The sequence below is a fragment of the Electrona antarctica genome (assembly GCF_951216825.1).
Source record: "Electrona antarctica genome assembly, chromosome: 12".
Lineage (NCBI taxonomy): Eukaryota > Metazoa > Chordata > Actinopteri > Myctophiformes > Myctophidae > Electrona > Electrona antarctica.
This window is the reverse complement of record NC_136793.1, coordinates 19,252,092-19,276,225: the sequence shown is the minus strand read 5'-3', so window position 1 is coordinate 19,276,225 and position 24,134 is coordinate 19,252,092. Positions and strand designations below refer to the sequence as shown.

The window sequence follows — 24,134 nt, the reverse complement described above, 5'->3', positions numbered from 1 at the left end:
TTAAATATTCTGGAAAGGTTTTGGAAAAGTTTTAGAAATACATTGGTAAAAATGTGTGGGAACAGGGGAACAGGGGAATTTCTGATCTGCAATACATTACTTCAATGTCAGGTCCTAATCATTTTCACCTAATTTCACAATCACAGGTGGAGCATGAGTTTATTTACTATGTCCACGACAGTAGTGAGACCTTGAATGACAACTTCACTGTTGTGGCCAATGACACCGGCCTGAGAAAGCAGAGCATGACGCGGACATTGTTCATCCAAGTTACAGCCGTCAATGATGAACCTCCTGTTATTATAGCCAACAGGGTCCTCAGGGTGAGTATGCAATGCTGGCCTATATTTAAACCACAGGCTATTTTGCTTCTGGCCCCATGGCTTCGTGTCAGACTAGCTTCATGTGGGTAGATCTCTAAATTGCCACGGCTCACTAGCTGGGGTAAAGTATGTTAGCTATGCAGAGTAGGATTCAGTGGGTCTGGCAATGCAGAACAGACATGAAAATAATTGTGAGAGGCCCCAGCCTGCTTCACATAATCACAGGGAGGAGACAAAGCATTAATGGTTAATGGTTTAATGTATACTGGTTTGTTTGGGGTTGTCTGGAAGTTACTTAGTTACAGTGTCATGCTTCTTATGGAACAAAAAAGGGTTCAAATACATTTCTATATATGGACACTTAAGTTGATACTACTGAAAATATAGACCCATTTGCTTGAATTCCATATACTCATAGATGTCCTGGTGTTGAGTGACCTGCTTATATATCTTGGAAATAGCAGAGAGAGAGAGAACTGAACTATTAGTTGCTGAAGTACAGAGCACTACTTTGAAGCATGTTTTACCAAAGGCAATACATTTCTTTGGGCATCCACATACCATAGGCTGTTCTGAAGAGGAGAACCGTGTACACTTAACTTGACTGTAATACTAAATCCTAACTTGGTTTGATACATCTAGAAGTGGAGCAGGTGCGCTTCCTCTGCTTGCCTTATTTGGCCACGGGTGCTCAGCGAACAATTTATACTCTGATAAGAAAACCAACTCCAAAGCGTATATGTTTGCCATGCAAGCATTTTCTAAATTGAATTATCTGTAAGCATCCTCAATAAGTCTGCTCATAAGAAAAGATGACAGACCAGTGATCATAAGGTAGTTAATCTTATTGTTTTGACTGGGGACACACGTTGACTTGTCCCTAGGAAACTGTCCACAAGGTGGCTCTCTACCACCACACCTTTTGTATTACATCCTTTCTTCTTTGTTATTTCTTTACTTTCTTTTCATTCTCAGTTGCACTTGCAACAAATCACATCTTAATTTACTGTTTGATTACATACAATTGTTTTCATACAATTACATTGATATTCCAAGTGTTAATTGAGAGACACATATCCTTTGCTGTTCTTAGGATAAATTATGAAATATAGACCAGATGGACATATGGCTTCTCTGTGATCGCATTATAGAACAGTGTCCCCTCCAATCATAGTCATGCTGTGATTTGTGGTCACAGGGTGATTCCTCTCCGGCGCACACAACACGATGGAATACACTGAGCATGAAATACATACAATATATTGTAGTCAAGTCAACATATTTTTGTATGTGTATGTACAAATGTAACCAAATGGACCCGTCCACTTGGTTACATTGGTACACTCGAGTTTAATCAAGACTGAGGATTTCACTGTGTATGTGCTATCATATTGAAAGTGCTGACTGCGCTGTGCTCTTCATTTCTGTGCACATATATATCACCCTGTACCGGATGACCAGTATAGGGCCCTGCAGTGTTATGAGAGTCTTAATGAGCTGTGGAAATGGATCTTATGTGTTTTTACTTGGATGAGTCACCCTGTTGTTTGTCATACTTATTGTTAGTTGTTAGTTATACTGCTGGGATGTCCTGTGAAGAGACTGATTACCAGAGGTGTAGTCATATAGGAACCCAGACAGAACACCCAGACAGAACACACACACACACACACACACACACACACACACACACACACACACACACACACACACACACACACACACACACACACACACACACACACACACACACACACACACACACACACAATACAATCCACAGTGTTACTGTTACTCTAACTCTGGTTGAGTAAGAATGTAAGCCCAATGGACCCTCAATTGGTCCATGTGAGTTACAAGTGGTTTTATTAACACTGAGGGTTTTACTGTGTATGCTTACAAGCTGACACACAGACACAGCTGACACACAGCTTTGACCATCGTGCGATGCCTGCATTTGTTGTACACACACAACCACACAAACATTTAAAGATGTTTGTTCTCCCATGTGCACGGTGGATGATTGTGGGTGGCCGACTGGCCGAGGCCGGGTGCTAATGGATGAAGGACGCCATGCAGTGAAGTCATAGGAAGTCAATGCTAATTACTTTTACTTGTGATGCATTCAGAAGAAAGCGTGTTGCTTGAGGTTTGATATAATTGTGTAATGTAAGGAATGTAAAGGAAATAGAGATACAGGCACAGCAGATAACTTCATCATTCATCTTAATCACTTAAACCATAATACTTTATTGACTGGCGTCTCCCAAGGGCCGGTTCTTTTTTTCCCTCTACAACAAATGTATTTGCGGAAATTAGCCTATCTACCAGCTCACAACACCTTGCATCACGAGGCGTTGTGAACTTGTAGATCTGATATTTGTGCAGAATGATTGCCTATTATGTCATGCCCAGAATAGTGACGCTAGTGTTCCAAGAGGTTAATATGTCTATGTGACCGTCCTGTGACCGACTACAGGAGCGTGTCATTTGATGTCTACTACTTTACGATTCAGTGCTCCTGTGTTCTGTGTGTCGATTCCACTGGACAAGCTAGACAGACGTGCTCGCCTCGAGGCTTTTGGATATACTTGGGAGGAAGCCATAATTGTCTCAGCGTTGCTGCGTCCGCATCTTGTTGTTTACAGTGCACAGCATCTTGTCATGTACAGTGTGGTGTGTCCGCGTCTTGTTTGCAATGCACAGCTATATTTAGTCATGTCATGTCATAGTCATGTCATGTACAGTGCATGTGTCCATGTTTTTGAGTATGATGCCTAAAGAGAGATGGAGCCAGATGCATTTCCTCTAGGTTAACCTTTTGATGTAGATGAGTGAGCATTTATCTGCATCTTTTCTAGTTATGTTTGTGGTATTTATTTTGTTGAGGCCAGGCTGTCCTATTACGCTTTGCATTTAAATGTATTTTCATCAAGAAAGATAATTCATGTAGAGCTGTGCGGGAGTCTATGGGAAGGATTATTGAGGGGCATCTGTTTCTGTCACTACTCTGTTCCATCCATACAAACCATATAAAAACAGTGATTCACAGTTTCGAAATATGTGTGAAACTGTTGAATAAAAATGTGAAAATAAGGGAAGGGCACAACTTACTTGATGAGGTGCCAGACAACAAGTGTATAAAATGAGTTCCTGCTAAATTGCAACAATTTAGTGAGATATAAACTCAGACACCTCCCTTTGTCAGGGTTAAACACTCAAATACATACTATCAATATCGGGCCATACATAAACCCTCCAGACCAGGAGACTTTTAGTTTGTTTATAATATAATGTATAATCCATAATCCACTTTACTGTATAAACTTTATATGGTGGATTATGGATTATGAATTGTCCCTTTTTGTGTTCAGGTATGGGTGGCTTCTGTGACGGAGATCAGACCTGAGGATCTGAGTGTTCAGGACTTGGACACTCCACCAGAGGAGCTGTACTTCATGGTGACTCCACCCAGTAATGGCCACCTGGCCCTGAAGAGTGCCCCGATGAAGCCACTGCTCAACTTCACACAGGCTCATATAGACCAGGGACAGCTGCTGTTTGTTCACAAAGGTAACAACTGTCTCCCGTTTGCTGGTTCGCGCGCGCGCACGCACTCACGCGCGCACACACACACACACACACACACACACACACACACACACACACACACACACACACACACACACACACACACACACACACACACACACACACACACACACACACACACACACACACACACACACACACACACACACACACACGTGATTGGGGAAAATATTGTACATCTGTTGTGATTAGTTGTTATTCCTCTTGACTCCACTAGAGCGTGCTGTTTAGATTTGCAAAGAAGTGTTGGCCTTGCACAAGCGTGTCCATTTCTGAACTTGATAAGACTATGATGTATTGAATAACTATGTCTAGCAATGCGCCTAAATTACTTGTTGATCCCAGTAGGAATAAATGTTAGGTTGAGGTGTTTAATAGCCTGGCGCTGTTGAGTTATTATGCCAGATAGGCTCTGCAAACATTTGATGGTGTTGGCCTTAAATAGACTTCTGCTTACTGTTCTGATGTTAATCTGCTTCAGCTTTGCCTCAACATGTACCATCATCAATGGTTCCCTTACGGTAAAGGATATGTCTTTCACACATTGCTTTCTGCCATTACACACGCCCAAGCCTAGCACCACTTCACACATAATCTTCACAAAACGTAACATTCGGATTTGATTGTTCAAGCTTTATGTGACTGATTGCTCTGATCGTCTCGTCTTGATTTAGAAAATCTAGATTGTATTAATCAATGTTAAACTCAAGTTTGAATGATCCTCTTTCAATCTGCAAAGCGTTTATTTCATAAAAATCATGTTATGAGCATCATTTTCATTAACGCATCGCCTTCTGCCTCCTGCAAACTGGTGGTACGCAGTGCCGTTCAGTGACTTCGACGAGCACTACCAAACTCCAACACAGTCTTCCGGGTCCTTCAAAACACCACTGAGCAACTTCCATTGAATTGAATAGCGGGGGGCGTGGCTGTCGCTCCTCATCCGGTCTCTAGCTATATTATAACTCTATGGACGGAACATAAATTATACTTGATAGGCTGCAGCTGCGCGTGCACCAGCAGGCTCTGCTGCCGTGATCATGAGTGCTCCCTGCGTTCTTATGACAGCAACTGCAGGTGTGGTTTTGAGGACAACTGCTTTGAATTGCTATTATTGTTCACACACAACAGAAATCAAGGATTATATATTTCAAGGGCGAGAGATCACAATAAAAATCCTAATCATTCTTCCTCCACACTGGGAGAAAAACAGCATCTGAAAGTTTGATGGTGCATTTTTACACTTGAGTGCAGTTAGAATTTTTCCATTGCATCTTATGAGAGGTGGGGTTCCTGTGTGCGTGCTTATCAGTGTGACGTTGTCTGATAAGGCTTCTAATGCAACTCTAGATTCAACCCAAAATAGCCACAAATTGCGGCTATGAAGTAACTAGTATAGCCGGTAGAATTAACCTACAGTTTTAATATGCTTACAAGGGAAGGATATCCTTTTGTTTGTTTGTTTTTCTCACAAAGGAGCCATGTCTGGAGGGTTCAACTTCCAGGTTAACGATGGGATCAACTTTACCCCCAGGCAGATCTTCAGCATCACTGCCAGTGCATTGGTCCTCAGCCTGGAGAGCAATCATCCTCTAAAAGTGTTTCCAGGTAAAACCTCTTTTTTCTTTTTTTTTATCAACTGTTGGGGCATCAGATGTGATACGCGCCTTAACTATGGCGAGAGACGGGAAAGAGACGGTGGTTTTTGTTTTCTCCAAGATTACACCACATACAGGAACTTATAAGTTCCTCTTTAATCCATTCTCTTCCTTTTCAGGTCAGAGATGTGTGTGTGTGTGTGTGTGTGTGTGTGTGTGTGTGTGTGTGTGTGTGTGTGTGTGTGTGTGTGTGTGTGTGTGTGTGTGTGTGTGTGTGTGTGTGTGTGTGTGTGTGTGTGTGTGTGTGTGTGTGTGTGTGTGTGTGTGTGTGTGTGTGTGTGTGTGTGTGTGTGTGTGTGAGCCAAAAGTAATAAAAAGGACATATTAGCGTTCACCTTAGGGCCGGTGAATACCACAAATGCCAGGGATGATTTTCTGTGCCAGTCCGTGCCTGGGTAGGCAATTATAAGCTTTTAGCTTTAGCCTATACCTTTTCGGGCCACTCAAGTGTCTTGTATTATGTATTGTTATACATGCTTGTTAAGAAAGGTATGAAATAAACTAAACTATGTCTAGCTTTTTCTTTCCCTGTGCTAGTCTGACAAATGCATTTGCTGCATGCTGCAAGGAAACATAACCTGATTATTAAGGCTGGAAAAATAATTTGGAACTTTTAACTGGAACACTTAGTTCCAAAATATGACTTCACCCAACTGCCAGACTAGTGCATCACAAGCTGCAGTCATTGCTTTATTTAGGGAACTTAGTCATTTCCCCTTTTAAAATACTTGGGGTCTAAAAATAACCTGAACATTTTTTTTGGTCAGTCTTCATGTTGGCTAAGTCGACTGGTTTGTGAGTTAGATAGCGAGGCCTGCAAACAGCCAACTGGCACGATCCACTGTTTCCAGTCACTGGGTGAGTGTGTGCTTGAAGACTTGCAACTGAGTGGCAGCTTTATTTTCCCTCTGCACCAGTGTGCCTGGCAGGGAACAGAGGTTGGTGGCACGGGAGGCTTTTGACAATGAGTGGCTTTGATGCTAGAGAGGAGAAGGGTGAAAAAGGGAAGGGGAATGCTTTCACATTTTCACAGGGATAGAAGCATTTCCTATTTACTACAGATTTTAATTCACTGTAAATGGCTGCGTTAGCACAAACGAGGAAGCACAAATGAGGAAGCTTGTTTATTCCAATACAAATTCTGATAGCATATACTTACTTAAAATAAACAAACTGTCTCTGCGATATTGTCGGGGAGGTGTCTCTGTATCGTTTAAGATACAGATTTAGCTAAGTCCTGCCCCATGCGGGAGCTAACTATCTCCATAGACAACACCTTGGTAACTTCGGCCCCAACAGCAAAAAACCTTGGTGTTGTCCTAGACAACACCAAGGTCAGCTATTGTTCAAAGCACACATTACAGCTTTCACTCGATCCTGTTGGTTTACACTCTATAACATACAACGAATGTTCAGCCAGGAGTCAACCCAGCACCTTATCCAGATAACAGTCATGTCAAAACTTGACTATTGTAACTCCCTCCTTACTGGCCTACCAGCATGCACACTCTCCAACTGATCAAAATGCTGCAGCTTGCTTGGTCTTCAAGCGATGACCTTACAGGCGTATGCAAAGGCTCAACTTATGTAACTTAGATAGCATTTTATGTAGACTTACAGTAGATTAATCACAAAATGTGTCATAATTAGTGTTTTCTGTAAACCTTTATTTTGATAAAAGGGCAAGCTGTGACCGACAGAGCGCAGGTAGCCAGAACTTTGCATTTTAAGTAGTTGAGTTCATGCTCTTCCTCTTTGGTGTGTGTATGGTGTGTCACACTCACTACTGCATATGATTGTTATCACATTTCATTGTGTTATTCACTTGTTTTCATTATTACTGTATTACCTGTGACTTGTTTCATGTATGCATTGGCAATGTAAAACATATTTTTAATGTGTGAAGTCAAGTAATAAATTAATCCCTCCCTATCCCCAGTTTCCATCGTTTATCAACACACCCAAATTCATCTTCGGAATAAGACACAACTGCTCCAGGATATCAATCATTTATGATCAGATCTGACTGTGGACTCCAGACTTCAGGAGAAGATGAACTCTATCAACCTCAACTCTGCTATACAGGAGGAACCCAAAGACCATGTGTTGCATCATCAGTCTGGCCTCCCTGTCTTACCAACAGTAAATGAACATAGAAGCTTGGCTAAACCAAAACAGCACGACTGTGACCAGTGTGGACAACGCTTTCATAACAAATCTCACCTTAAAAGCCACCAGAGAATTCACACTGGAGAGAAACCATATGGATGTGATCAGTGTGGACAACACTTCTCTCAAATGTCCAGCCTTAAAAAGCACCAGAGAATTCACACCGGGGAGAAACCCTATGGCTGTGATCAGTGTGGACACCACTTTTCTGAAATGTCCAGCCTTAAAAAGCACAAGAAAATTCACACTGGAGAGAAACCCTATGGATGTGATCAGTGTGGACAACACTTCTCTGAATTGTCCGACCTTAAAAGCCACCAGAGAATTCACACTGGAGAGAAACCCTATGGATGTGATTATTGTGGACAACACTTCTCTAGAACGTCCCACCTTAAAAGCCACCAGAGAATTCACACTGGAGAGAAACCCTATGGATGTGATCAGTGTGGACAACACTTCTCTGGACTGTTCAGCCTTACAAACCACAAGAGAATGCACAATGGAGAGAAACCCTATGGATGTGATCAGTGTGGACAACACTTCTCTCAAATGTCCAACCTTAAAAGGCACGAGAGGATTCACACTGGAGAGAAACCCTATGGATGTGATCAGTGTGGGCAACACTTCACTCAAACGTCCAGTCTTAAAACACACCAGCAAATTCACACTGGAGAGAAACCCTATGGATGTGATCAGTGTGGACAACACTTCTCTGCACTGTCCAGCCTTAAAAACCACAAGAGAATTCACACTGGAGAGAAACCCTATGGATGTGATCAGTGTGGACAACACTTCTCTGCACTGTCCAGCCTTAAAAACCACAAGAGAATTCACACTGGAGAGAACCCCTATGGATGTGATCAGTGTGGACAACACTTCTCTCAAATGTCCAACCTTAAAAGGCACGAGAAAATTCACACCAGAGAGAAACCCTATATGTGAGTAGAAAAGCTTTCAGATGCTCAAATGATGTATACTTTCACAAGGTTGTACACAATGGATTTAAACTGCTCCCATGTGGTCAATGTGTAAATAGTTTTACTACTTCAAGCACTACTTCAAACTGAAAATGTCATGTCGTACAGCTGTATACATACCATGTGGAATGCACTCCCCGTTGCAATCAGAACTGCACCATCACTCCCAATCTTCCGCCGTAGTCTGAAGACCCAGCTTTTCAGACTCCATCATGGCCCATAGCACTTATCCTACCCCCTTAGATAGCACTTTTTAGACTTAGATAGCATTTGAAACAGACTTATAGCATGTCATGTAGACAGCACAATACTTGCATTGTATGTAGTCATAGCACATCATAGTACATATGTATAGCATAGTATAGTATATATGTATAGTTAATATGTATAGTGTCATTATATAGATATGTTCTAGTTACGTTCTTAGCTTACGCATGTTTCTTGATAAATGCATTTTATATATGTGATGTATTCCCATACTTTTGTTCCTGCCTAATGTAAGTCGCTCTGGATTAAGAGCGTCTGCTAAATGCCTAAATTGTAAATTGTAAATTGTAAGAAGCACCTCATTCCTGTTTGCCTTCATTATTCCATGGAGGTGTTTCCCCCTTACTCCCCCCCCCCTCTGTCAATGCATTGTGAGACCAGTGCTCGCAGGGAGCTCATCCATTTTAATGTGTCGTTTGGTTTTTATGCAACACACTCAAATGTAGTTGGGTTTTGTTATAAAAATGTCTGTGTTGTCTGCAGTATAACTTTATTTTCACACATCAAAGGGGTTTTGCCTGCCTATTCCAGACATTGTTTAGCATAATGTGCTGCTGGAAGATGTGAAATGCTTCCAGAGAGAACTTTTTTTTTGCTCAATTCAAAGCAGCCACACACACAAATGTGGCCATAAATAAGCACAATGGCAGACATGCAGCTATGTTGTTGTTTATGTGAAATTATACGTGTGAGACTGACCTCTAATGACTGTTTTATATATTTTACTACACTATTTTAGTGTGTAATGCCATTGCTTTCCTAGTAGAGGAGGAATATTTTCTACAGAAAATTGCTAACAGATATTTTGTGCCCACAGCTAATGTGAAATGACATGGCTGTTACTTTACCATGCTATTAATTTCTCCACCATCAACTTCTTCCCCTTCTTCATGCGCAGGCTCGTCAACACCAATCACAAGGGAAGTTTTGCAAGCCGTGACCAATGACAACAGCGGTACCTCCAACCGCACGATAACATTCAGTGTGATTCGTCGTCCTAAACTGGGGAGGCTGGTGACCATACAGCCTGATAATTCTACTCTGGACATCTCCACCTTTACACAGTCGATGGTAAGGCATGGCATGGACACATCACATTAGAACGGTTAGAATTTCTTGAGTAACTGAAAAGTAATTTCAGACCATACCTATTTACACGCACCTCGACAGTGGGTGCAGGGCCAATAAGGCAATTATGGAGGGAGGTAGGGCCCGCACACCATTCTTTTGGTAAATAATTACTTTATTGAATTAACGACAACCTTTCGATCTTGATCTATCAAGATCGAAACGTTGTCTTTTGTTAATTCAATAAAGTAATTCTTTACCAAAAGAATGGTGTGCGGCCCTACCTCCTTCCATGACTGAAAAGTAATTAAATAAATGATTACATGAAGTCAGCTATAAAAATCATCAAGAATTTGCATTAATTGGGTTTGATTTGAAATGAATCTAATCTAGAAAGTGCACTTCTCTGAGCGCAGATCTCTGCCAGGCTGAGTTGCCAACCCAGGGTTCTTAATCACATGACTCCAGAGATAATGGTTTTTAGCTAAAAGTGTGTCTAGAAAATGCTAAATGACAAAAAATCCAGAAAGGCACAAATGGGCAAAAATGAGTTGCCCATTTTTTTGGAGGAAAACGATATGCACATCCCAGTTTTTTTTAAAACAGTAAATACAATACTTTTATAGTATGTTCAAGAGTTATAGGGCAAAATATGAAGCAACCTTTTATAGCGCCACCATGAGACCGATTTGAAAACTTTGAGGGGGGGGGGGGGGGGGGGGGTTTCACCATGATTAGCGGTTCACAGACATACACACACATAATTAAAATGGAGCTTTTCTAACTAAAGGACTCATGTGAAACTTTCATATGAATTATTTGTGGTGATAGCATGGCAGGAATGCGATGCTTAGTGTTATTTGGCTATTGTTCAACACTGCTAGTTGAAATGATTTATGACCCATTTCTGGCCATTCTCTGACATCCTTTAATTTGTTCTGTGTGTACCTCAGGTGGACAAGAAAGAGGTGATGTACATTCAAAGTCCCATAGAATCAGTGGGATGGGCAGCCATGGACTCTATGACGTTCTCTGTGGCATCACCTCCTGCATCTCTGGACACTCAAACCTTTAAAATAGACATTTCCTATGAGAATGCTGGGCCTGACTGCAAGACACTGCTAATAGCAAACACAGGTGTGGATAACCACTGAATGTTTTCCCTCATATTTAAAGGAATATTAGCTGGTGTTGTCCATGGTGATAATTTTTTTCCCCCCTTTTTTTCTTGATGTTTTGAAAATGTCATCAGGTGCCGTGGTAACAGAAGGGGAGAGTGTTGTGATTGATGAAACAATGCTGGATGCCTCGAACATTATGTCCAAGCTGCCAACGCCTCAGCGGAGCTCCCACGAGGTCTGGTTCCAGGTCAAATCTCTGCCACAGCATGGTGTCATCGTGGTTGGTGAGAGAAACCTCACCAGAGAGAAACCTAACTTCTCCCAGTTCATTGTTAACAAGTACGGTATCACCTACAAGCATGACAATTCAGAGACCACTCTGGATTTCTTTGTCTTTGACACATGGGTGAATTCCAAGGGGAAACCGGCTCAGCGCCCCATTGAGGACAGTGCCGTTGTAGAGGAGCAGTTCAATATCACCATCACTCCTGTAAATGACCAGCCGCCCGTTCTGAAGACCAAATCCCCAAGCTTGCGCGTTGTTCAAGGAGATATGGTGGTCCTTGGGCCTGAGAACCTCAAGGTCGAAGATTTGGACAACCCTCCTGATGACATCACGTTTTCTGTGATTAGCAAGCCCAGCAATGGGTACTTGGCCCTGGAAGGGAATATGAATGAGCCTGTAATGGCCTTCACGCAAGCCCAAATTAATAATGGAAGTGTGCACTTCATACATGATGGAAGTCCTGCCTCTGGTGTTTTTTATTTTAGTGTTACTGATGGACATCACAAGCCAGTTTACAAACTCTTTAATCTAGAGGTGACAGAGATCATTATTTCATTGGTTAACAACACTGGCTTGATAATTGAGCAAGGTGAGACGTCAGTTTCACTAAACCAAAACAACTTGGCTGCGGTTTCCAATGGGAAAAACACTACCATTCACTACCAGATTACAAAGCCTCCAGATTTTGGCAAAATGTTAAGGGATGACAAAGAGGTCACACAGTTTGAACAGGACGATCTACAAACTGGAAGGTTAACCTACCATATGGTGACCCTTTCCTCTGCCGAGGACAGCTTTGAGTTCATTGCACTCACGTCAGAAGCTAACCTATCTGGCCAAGTGCTCAACATTACTGTTAAACCTTTGATACAGTTTGGCAAAGATTTGAGGATTCCCAATGGGATTCCAGTCAAAGTAAACACTGATTTCTTCAATGCCGCCAAACTTGCCAACATAAGTGACAGTAATCCTGTTTTTGATATACTTATCCAGCCAAAGTATGGGAAAGTGGTTTGGACAAAATCGAAAACGACCATGCATGCTGTACCAGTTGAATCATTCTCGTTTCAGGACATGAGGCAGGGAAAAGTCACCTTAGATGTCAATGCCAACATGACAGGAATTCAAGAGCTAAATGATTCACTGGTGTTTGTCCTGAAAGCTGAGAACGTGCAACCCGCAAAAGCGGTGTTCCATTTCACTGTTGTGCCGTATGACCCGATACTTTTCCCCACCACAAAGAGTCCAATCCCACCCACCACACCTTTCCTTCAAACATTGAACCAGACGGGCACAATCGGAACAGCTTCACCAGCCTTGTCATCAACCTTCGTCGTCACACAGAGGCCGAACAAAAGCCAGCAGAAACTTAAAGGACGCAGCCGCTGGGGTAACGCTAACCAGACAGACACTTTCAGTACAACTCTTGGTAGACCGACTATTGGGACGGTGGACATTCCCTACAGGATCACGCCGGTTCGGGTGGAGTCATACCCCCAGAAAAGTTCCAGCCCCCTCCTGGTCATCTTACCTCTGTTGGCACTGCTGCTGCTTGTAATCATCTTTGTCGTCCTGGTCGTCCTGCTTCGACGCCACAGGCAGAGGAAGCAGAAACCTCCAGTCACCCCAAAGCCCCCACTGTCACCAGTTGTACCAAGCAGTCAGCGCTATCAGGGCCAACCACAGAGAAGCACAACAGTTCCTACAGTGACCGTCACCCCACTGAGCCCAAGTTGCCCAAGCAGCCCGCTCCTGGAAAGGCTATTGACACCGAATCAGGGCATGGTTTTCAGCACCCTCGAATCATCCATTCCCACATTGTCGTGGAGCAATGCCGACTCAGTGGCTTCTTCGCAATTTATTAGAACCACCACTCCACCTCTTCAGAAGAATCAGTATTGGGTATGATCTTGAGCAAACATATGTTAAATGTATGAGTTGGGGAATTCTGCTGATCATTGACTACAAATCAAAAAGTGTTTGTATATTATAGATGGATAAATTATTACGTTTATGATGCCCTTAAAGTGCAATAGAACAATCAGCAGTGTTGGGGTAATGTAATGCATTATGTAATATTACTTTCATGAGTAACAGTAATAATATCACTTTCAAGAACTGCTACTTATATCCTAAGCTTCTAATGAAGTCATGCACACTAATATAATGACAATGTCTAAATAGTGAATGGTACTTTCTATTTGGACTTTTATTTTAAAAAAATATCAAAATGCTGGTACCCTTTTCAAATAGTTGATGCTGCAGCTTGAATCATTTGAGTTTCAATATGATATTGATATTTAGGCTGCTAAAATATCATTTTAATATCAGTAAGTAATTATTGTGGCATTCTTCTCTATTCCATTTAATCTACCCTCTTTCATTCAATATTATGGCCTGGCTACTTTTGTAACACAAAAGTTACGTAACATTTTTGAAAGTAAACTTGCCCAACATTGAACATCAATGTAATAATACTACTACGACCAATTTATCTAAGGACTTTAACATAAATAGTATAGTCTAGTCATCCACTGGCTTGGAATAGGGATGGGAATAAGGGATAGTTTTGCAACCGGTTAGCCGACATCATTTTCCAGTTATATACTGGTTATTAAGGCTGACACCGTTATGACCCACATTAGAGAGTATGCGCGTGACATCAACATCATACCCGGAAGTTATGCGGGAATGCCTACCGAGTGGCAAAAAACTACTTTCTGGCCTTGACCACATATGAGCCCATACATCCAAACAGAAAAGTCCTATTTGATTGCATTAAATGACTTTAAACAACATTAAATTAACTTTGCCACTCAATCTGCCATTCAGTTTATGCATGCGCATACCCTCTATAAATATAAATCTATCAGAATGTCCAGGTAGCTCAGTCGGTAGAGCTCTCGCCTTTGAACCACTAGGTCATGGGTTTGATCCCGGGCATCGCCAACTCAGCATATGATTAGCACGGCTTGGGTGCGGCAAGCCATGCGAGAAGTACTGGTAGCTGATGGTAGGTGTGGCGCTCCACCTCAGCAATCCATCTCCCAGGTGTCTAGCGCATTGTAACTGGGACTGACTCTCACGTGTTACCGGCTGATACCGACAATAAGCCACTGCCGACCTACCTACCTATCAGAATGGTATTTATAATGGGCAAGGCTCATTTCAAAATGCAACATTCAACATGGTTGTAGGCCAAATAATAATAATAGCCTAAATTGTGTCATAATCTGTACGGGTCATCAAATCATTAAAAATAATTGAGGCGATTTAACATGTTCACCTGTTCGGTCTGCTGCTGCTGTATTTGAGCATCATTTTTGCAGAATTGACACTCAAGCCCCAAAACAAGATACAGGTTAATTTCTCTGTGGCTAACTTTTTAGTCAAGCCATTCTTTGTGCAGCATTAGACCTACCAGAGATTCAGGACAACCAGCTGTGTGAAACAACTATTCTTGTGCCTGCCCAATTGTACAAATGACATCTCCCCCATTATTTAACCAAATAACATTGTCCACAAAATGTGGAACATTTATCATGAAAAAGTATGCAAATTAACCATAAGCCATTAAGCATGTTCTTATTTTTTATTTTTGCTAACTGTTGACATCCCTTTGAAAACCGTTAACTTTTACAGTAACTTGTTACTATGACTCAAACCTAAAAACAGTTTGATACTCAAGTTTAGTCGAGTTGCTAACCTTGTTACTTGTTCCTCATGCACATTGAAATCTTGCGGGCGATGATAGTCAGTTTGCCTGAGTATAAAAGAAAAGGTAAAGAGGTAAAGACCAACTTGAAACTGTGAATGCTTAAGACTGGTGCATAGATTTATTTTTAAGAATTTCAATTGATTGTGCACATTTTGTATTTTTGTTATGTATTACACTTATATTCTAGCAGCTCATTTTGTAAACTCAGGTATTTTGTTAATTGTATTGCCCTCATGTTACTGTAATTGATTGCACAAGCTGTAATATACTGAGGTCTTTAAGCATCGGTACCTCTTTTAGAGTCATGCTCACTGTTGTTAAGGGTCTTTGAAGTCCCTTCAAATTAATTTAACTACTGTAGCTGGTTTTGTACCAGTATTAACCTGTTGTATATATATTTTTTCTGTATCTCTACTCAAAATCAACCTATTTTTAATATGTTATTTTTTATCATTACCACTTTTTTTATTATCATTTCATTACGCACAGTATTTTATTCTGAAAAGTGTATACGAAAATTCAAACCATTGAGGGTAAATATGTTAATAGCAATAAACGATATTCTGACCTGGTATATCTCAGGCTTAAATTAGCCTGTATTTTTGTTCGTTCATTTATATAATTTCTACGAACAGAGATTTGTCATGTAATAGTCCCACAGATGACTTATGCAGATAATATTCCATGCCAGTAATACCACCATAGAAGTATTACAAAACCATTGAAAAAATAATTGGTGGTCCTTTGAAATCACAAAACTAGGGCTGCAACTATTGATTTTCTTCTTAGCGATTATTCTATTGATTACCTTTTTTTATTACCGGTATTTTGAATAATCGAGAAGCATGTTTTCTTTATATGATATTATACTAGTCATACCCGTGCGAGCTTAAGAACAGCCAAATGCAGGCACGTGAGGCGGCTGTATGCCTCACAGTACTCTTCCCCCTCTCTTTCTCACTGCCACTTATATTGGCTAATGTGGCACATATACGTTATGCGATGATCAGCCAATCAGCCAACGCATTTTGTAATCTTTAAGATTTATTTTTGGCTTTTGTGCCTTTATTGATAGTTACAGTGAAGACTGACAGGAAAAAGGGAGAGAGAGAAGGGGAGAGACACGGTCGTCATAAACGGGACTCGAACACGCGACACGCTGTCGGGCCAGAGCCTATATGTGGCATGTGCCTGGACCACTAGGCCTGCGGGTGCCCCTGTCCACGCATTCAGAGTCTATCTAATTAATTAGTAATTCATTACTAATGAATACCACTTAGTTATAACTTTAAACTGTGCCCTTCTTGAGGACTGTACAGATTATAGTAGTGTATATTGATATCTGTGATATTTACATATAGGCCTATAAGGACAGGCTATTGTAAGGAATAGGCAATGTGCATTCATTACATTACATTACATTACATTACAGTCATTTAGCAGACGCTTTTATCCAAAGCGACTTACAATAAGTGTATTCAACATAGGTAGGGAACAAAAACTACTAATCACCAGAAGTCTTTAGTGCATTTTCTGCAAAAACAAGCAACCAAGAGTATACCTAGTGCTAAGGTAAAAGTGCAATATATCAGCTACCTATTTCCTTAAACAGATGAGACAAAATAGCTAAATCAAATGAGCATGAGCTAAAACAATTAAGTGTATCGACTAAACAAGATCCAATAAACAATACAACAATAGAAAACAAGCGTTCGTACAACTAGTTAACAACAAGTAGGTCAGGCAGAGAGGAAGGGTAGTGTTTCCTGAAGAGGTGGGTTTTCAACCTGCGGCGAAATATGGGCAGTGACTCTGCTGTCCTAACATCAGTGGGAAGTTCATTCCACCACTGTGGGGCCAGAACAGAAAAGAGTCGTGACCGTGTGGATCGGCCAGAAGGACCCTTGAGTGACGAGGCAATCAGTCGTCCCGAGGTGGCAGACCGAAGTCAACAATATGAACATGTTCATGACTAAATACAACCTGAATATCTGGTTACTAACATCAGCTTAATATGGGTATTGTTTACTGTACTAGCTGAGAAATATAATACTCAACGTTGTGCATGCATACACAGTCAAACAAATGACAGTAAATAGCCTGCCCTACTGTACGACAGTACAGGGAATCATTTTCAGGGGCTTGTTCAACTACAGATTGTACTGTTCCAAGCAGTTCCATCTCAGAGAAATAACATATTTCCTCCTCTGTTTTCTATTTCAGACATTTTGTTTATGTTCAATTTCACTGATGGCTCTGCTATAGCTCATAGATTCCTGACAAAAGTGTTGCCACAACCTTTATTCTTTTTGTAATTGACAAGTCTGGCCTGCATCCTCAGGTGCTTGCTATGGTCTCCTGTTGTCCCTGTATGATCATCCTCAGGTGCTTGCTATGGTCTCCTGTTGTCCCTGTATGATCATCCTCAGGTGCTTGCTATGGTCTCCTGTTGTCCCTGTATGATCATCCTCAGGTGCTTGCTATGGTCTCCTGTTGTCCCTGTATGATCATCCTCAGGTGCTTGCTATGGTCTCCTGTTGTCCCTGTATGATCATCCTCAGGTGCTTGCTATGGTCTCCTGTTGTCCCTGTATGATCAGGTGCTTGCTATGGTCTCCTGTTGTCCCTGTATGATCAACAAGTACAGGAGTAGCCTTTACTATACTGTTTGCAGGTTCTGACACTAAAAAGTCTGTATGCTGTAAATCAAAGGTACTACTTAAATGAGTTATGTATACGTTCTTTCTTTTTTTGTATAGGGTTGGTGATTGCTGATTTTAAGCAGTCACACACAACTGATTCAAACTAATTTGACTAAGTTGGTTGTAACTAAACGCCTGTTAAACAGTACATCGAGCTAATTGATGAATTGATAAACATGGTAAATGGTAGCCTGGCTAATAAGCCAGACTTTGCCAACGGCTGATTCGGTCTGGCTTATTAGCCAGGCTAGGTAAATGGTGCATTGGTGCACAACATGGGACAAAGCATGCCATCCCCCACACAGCCTCTATCAGGATGGCATGATTCAACTGCTCTATGATAACTGTCCAGTAAGGTGGCTCTGGCCTTGGGCTGTCACAGTGCTGCTAGTGTAGCAGCACCCGGTCCATAGGGATATCCCTTTGGTCTAGTGGTTAAGATATGGGATTTTAACGTGGGAGTCCTGAGTTTGAAACCCGGGTGTTACGTTGGTGCTCATGGTTTCCCCGTGGGAGGATGTCAAAAGGGGGGTGAGTGTAGCAGACTGGCTCAGAGCCTCAGCCTGATGGCTAGCCCCTTTCGGAACCCTAGTTTACCGTTTCTGAAGTTTGGACGAAGGTAACCCTAGGGTCCCTAATTGGTTATTCCACTCTCCATGGGATGCAGATGTACATACCATCCGTTCACGGAGAGCGGCGCGCCGCTTGAGTGTTGGTGAGATGTTTCAAAGATAAATAACGCGGCTATAGGAGACAACGGAAACGTGGGCGAAATCGCATTAACCGCCGATGCCGTTAATTATTTTTAATCTTTTTTTTAAGTTTTGGCTTCTCCGAAATTCTCTCTTCCTCACTTCCTTGACTTCCTTGTTGACTTCCCATTGTACCGCCTCCCGAGCGGCGACTGGCTAGCTGCACGTCCTAGTTACTGCCTCTGATTGGCCGACCGAGTACATGCAGCATGTTTATAATGCTGTTGTGTCGTGGGAGGCGGGACATGGGAAGTGAGGAAGAGAGAATTTCGGAGAAGCCAAAACTTCAAAAAAGGATTAAAAATACTTAACGGCATCGGCGGTTAATGCGATTTCGCCCACGTTTCCGTTGTCTCCTATAGCTCCTATAGGGGCTACCTGATGGCCTGATTTACCCTGCATAACATCGATTAACTTGATGCACAACCTGTATGCAGTCACACTGTCACACCCAGTTCAAGTCTAATTATTTTGCTTCAGGCCAGGTGTAACTGCTTAAATCAGTCTACAGTGTACATCCTGCATATTTTGTCAATATGATGTAACCTATGTCACTGAAGTGTCATATTTATTAATACCATAGATTTGTAATAAATCACTATTAACTGTGTTTTATTATTTGTGGACCACATAACCGTATTCTTTCCACTCCTGCCAACTGATTGTTTTTCTGTCATTGTACAGTAGAGTAGTTGGCTTAGAAACTGCCTATCTAAAAATCTTTGCAATGCACTGGGAAGATGCACTGTTGTAATTGTAGCCTGTTCTTACGGCAACAAAAGAAGCAGTGGAGGATAGGTCCAATTGGCAAAGAAATAATTACCATTATCACATTCTTTTTGTTTCCCTTAATACAATGATTTCTTTATCTTTGTGTCTTGGGGAGGGGGAAAAAACATTTGCAAGATTTTATTTAGTGTAATTTTTTTAATAAGCCTACTAGTTTGGCTTTGCACAAAACAATCTTTGAACATCTCACAGCTGTTGAAGTAAAAATCAGATAAACAAGTAATTTTATTACGGGGAAAAAACTGAATTACCCTTTTCTTCTTTTTAAAGAGATGAGTGATGACTCATGACTCATGACTATGATGGACAAAATCAAGCCTATCACAGTTACTGGAATCTGACACACCAGTAGACGGGATGTGTCGGCATTTTGTACACATGCTGTTTCTTAAAGCTTACTTCATTCATTGTATGAGTGACATAAACTTGCTGATCTATAAGCTTTTTTTTTTTAAATGTGTCGCAATGCTATTTTAGAAAAGGGAATCGAAAATGGGAAAGATTTTGGATGCCAGGGTAAATGTATAAATATTAAATCGATTAAAATATAGAAGTCTACCAGGGGTGGCTGGTTGTGGACTAGCTCTGGTCCATATCCCTAATGTCGGCATTAGAGCTATGGACCAGAGCTAGTTATGGGCTAATGGGGCTAGTTTTCTGACTGTGTGTGAGAGAGAGACAGACCGACAGACTCTGCGTGCGTGCGTGCGAGCGTGTGCGTGCGTGTGTGTGATAGAAGGAGAGAGGCTGTGTGTGTGTTTTGGTCTTATTTTGTTTCCATGCTATTCTTGTGTGAGATCTGCAACATGGGATTTGATGAATCCGGACTCAATGTATTAGTATTGCCACCACCACCAATAATCATGACAGTAAGAAGAATCTGAAGAATCTGCACATAAGCGGCACTGGAGCAGTTGAACCCATGTTTTGTTGTTGGTACTTATGTTGTTGTGGAGCATTTGTATCTGGTATCCCCCCCCCCCCCCCCCCCCCCCCCCCAACATCACCACGAGCCCCCACTTTAACTAAAATAGAAAAGCATCTTTCGAGAGCACAAACAGCCACACGTGGTGAGCTGAAGGCTCCCCTTCACAGTAAATATTGGGCTAATTGGAATAGTACGTAATTGTGTCACAGCTGAACTGCAAACCAAGCACACTGGTGTTAAGCCACAGGGACCAGAAGAGCTTCATGGGGTTACACAAGTTCATCTTATCAACATTCTTTCAGTATAAAGAGGAAACAGCTGGACAACTTAAGTACATTATCAATTTCCACAATTATCCTGACTTCTGAGTTTGAGCTACATGGATTTTATTTGAACGTGTATTTCACATTTTTTTTACTCTACCCGATGTCATGCGAGTTGCTGTGCCATATCTTGTGAGGATGTTACTTCCATATAGTAGCCAATGGTTTTTATAGCACCGTTAGAAGAATGCAACTCAAAGTGCTTTACATTTGCTGTAGCACTTCATTTGCTGATACCAGTGCCAGAAGCCGCACAGAGAACAGCATGTGACCTGGTATAATAAGAGTAATTACACCAATTGGCCTCCACAATCGACACGTTGAATATCTGTCCTAAGGCACAGTGAGATGAACTTCTCGCTATAATAACCTGCATTTTTCTCCTGACGTCTGTTCAGTTCAGCAGACCCTTTCAGCAGCTCTACTAGGAAGATGAAATGATAATGATAATGATAGTGGTATCAGGTTGAGGCAGCGCTGGAATTTCACTGATGGCGTACAATACTCTGAACTATGGAAAGGGGCCTGTGGGAGATGGTCTGAAGATAATCTGTTTTTAGGGGATCAAAGAGACTAGCTCTCTCACACAGTTCATGAAAATCATAACCGATCTGATGTTATGTAGTTATTTTGAGCAAATGACACTGTCATACATCACAATACAAATTACACTTTGTCATACTAAACTAAAGGTCCTTAGACAAAGATACAAGGTTAGGAACACATACTGTACATATTTGTCTGAGTTCTTATTTATGAAGGCTGAACTGTAAATCACAGTACAGTAAGTCTGATGACATGCACCAATTTCAACAAGCCACTTCACATTCTAGGAAATGTCTGAAAACAATATGTTGCCTGGGGCACATGGCCTGTTTGACCTGTTTGGCACAATGTGAGATTTACTGTCTTTGTGTAGTGTAAAAAAGGATTAGATCCCATCAACATACTTACATTTACAGGTGTTCAATGTCACAGTGTAGTTCAAATGTCCCCTACCAACCAACAGAGTACTGGGGACATGAAACCCTATACCGATAGGGTAGGCTGATTGTGGCCCCAGGGGTGTCCAAAGTGCGGCCCATGGGCCAAATGCAGCCCTGGGACGAATTGTATACGGCCCACAGCTTCATACCTGAATTGTATTATGAACGGCCCGCCCAACATTATGGGACATTTTTACATTAAAGTTAAATAGAATGCTTGTTCGTTTAAATGCGATGCATATGTATGTGACTTTGTTATAGTCCAAAGGTACAATGTCAGGAGATGTAGTTGGCACTAATATGGCCCCCTTTGAAAAAGGACACCCCTAGGCCCTGTTTCTGATCTTCTGTCGTTTTTAACGTGAACTTGAAAACAAATACCATCGTCTCACACCATGGCTGAAAATGTTTTTCAAGCTACTCAGAACGTCACTGACGTCAAAGAATTTAAACAAGCTTCTGTAAAGTCTTTCAGTACAATGCCAAAATGTGACGTCATTCATTCAGGAATGCTGTGTTAGATTACCATAGGCTTGGATAGTCTGGCGTGGAACTGAATGCAGGGAATGCAAAGCATGAAGTATCTGGGCCTTCCAAGACTCTGTGGTCTACTGGCCCAAAAACCCAGGGTCACAAAATAGTTAAAGGTTCATCATTTAGGTGCAATCTAAAAAAAGAAAAAACATAGTATGCCTCCATCACTGTGCTTGGTTTGAAGTCACATTGCAAAACATTTTGTCTTGTGATTTATCATTATCACAACTGCTGAATCACCATATATTATATTGAAACATCATTCCTGAACTAGCCACTGACATTATACTTAACACACAAAGCTCAGTTATGTCCTGTAGAGGAAACTGAGGAAGGGAGAAACTGCTGACATCAGGGTTGTGAAGTTCCTAAATGTGGTTGTCTGGAGATAGTCACACACTCTGACACTGCTTGATGACACTAGCAGTCTGGAATGTTGCGCATGAACAATGACAACCCTTCACATTAAAATTTATTTTTAATTACATTACAGAGAGGCAGGGTTTTGGCCACAAACGGACAGGGTAAACAGACAGGGTAAACAGGACAAACTGGTCAAATTATACAGTATGATACGGTTCCACATGTTACACCCTAAGTTACAGTAGATTCTTGGAACAGTCATTGCACCCTAATACATGTATAATATATGTTTTTGTTGGTTTAATTTACAGTGACTTTTAGACAATGTTATGTGCAGTGACTAGGTTGTACTTTGTTGTACATTGATTGTCTACTCTACATGCAAAACATTTAGAAACTTGATGTTATATTGCAAGGCTTAACTTGAAACAAAGATTCGAGCACACTTCACATTTATCGGGTTCACACTGCACGGTTCCGGCAGGAACAATATCTTTAAAAAGATGACCTGCCCTCTGGTCCTTTTGGGAGCTCTTCTTCCCAGCAGCCATTCAAACACGGGCGTTTCGACCCAAATACGGCCTTTTCAGCGTGATTGCAAAGCTGAACTACAGTAGATATAACATGAGTGTCAAGCCATCTTCTTTCTCCTTTTGAGAAATTCCTGCTGAATTTAGCATAACATACAGAAATATCTCAAAGGCTTACAATAACATAATTACAACTTAATTATCTTTTTGTATAAAACTAAACATGAGCATATTGCCCTTGAATCGCCTTTTGGATATAATCATAATGCAGATGTTTCAGTACCGGGCATTTCAAAGGGCCCTGCATGTTCAGTCAGATAACTCAAGAATAGATTTAACAAATATTTATTATAGAATGAGAATAAGTGTCATAGTGAGCATATAATATTTTATCTTGGTGTTGCTACATTTTCTCCCTGCTCGGCACAATTATACAACCATCATTAAACATTAAGAGCAGAGAGATAGAACCAGTAAGACGCCTGAGGGCGAGAAGCGACCTCACCCTAAAGGGCGAGGTCACGTGCATGCATCCGCCTGGGTGACAGCAGACTGCTGGGTGAGTGCTGGCGCTTTGGAATGGGGGGTCAGATCAACATATCCGCCTGGGTGACAGCAGACTGCTGGGCGAGCGCTGGCGCTTTGGAATGGGGGGTCAGATCAACATATCCGCCTGGGTGACAGCAGACTGCTGGGCGAGTGCTGGCGCTTTGGAATGGGGGGTCAGATCAACATATCCGCCTGGGTGACAGCAGACTGCTAGGCGAGCGCTGGCGCTTTGGCATGGGGGGTCAGATCAACATATGGAATGAATTCTGTACTGGTCATATATGGAGCGTGTCTGGAGAGAGTGTACAGGGTTTGATGAGGTCAGATCAACATATGGAATGTCAGAACACAACAGCTCCATATATGGACATATGTGACTCTTTGATACAGAGAAAGTCATGGCGGCAAGACTAACTTTTTTTTTTTAAATCCAAAATGAGTTCAGACTCTTCACATACGGTACTAGAGCATGTCTAAAAT

General features: G+C 41.5%; 1 protein-coding gene across 1 annotated transcript in view; it reads left to right on the top strand.

Annotated features, from left to right (window-relative positions):
* Positions 1-15,791, top strand: part of cspg4ba (chondroitin sulfate proteoglycan 4ba) — a 28,083-nt gene extending 12,292 nt beyond the window's left edge. Inside the window, exons 5-10 of the mRNA XM_079516535.1 lie at positions 147-323; positions 3,698-3,896; positions 5,412-5,543; positions 9,905-10,077; positions 11,028-11,211; positions 11,327-15,791. Of these exons, the coding sequence (XP_079372661.1) occupies positions 147-323; positions 3,698-3,896; positions 5,412-5,543; positions 9,905-10,077; positions 11,028-11,211; positions 11,327-13,389 (2,928 nt within the window). The 3' untranslated portion in view covers positions 13,390-15,791. The remainder of the gene's footprint in view (positions 1-146; positions 324-3,697; positions 3,897-5,411; positions 5,544-9,904; positions 10,078-11,027; positions 11,212-11,326) is intronic.
* Positions 15,792-24,134: the final 8,343 nt, after the last annotated feature.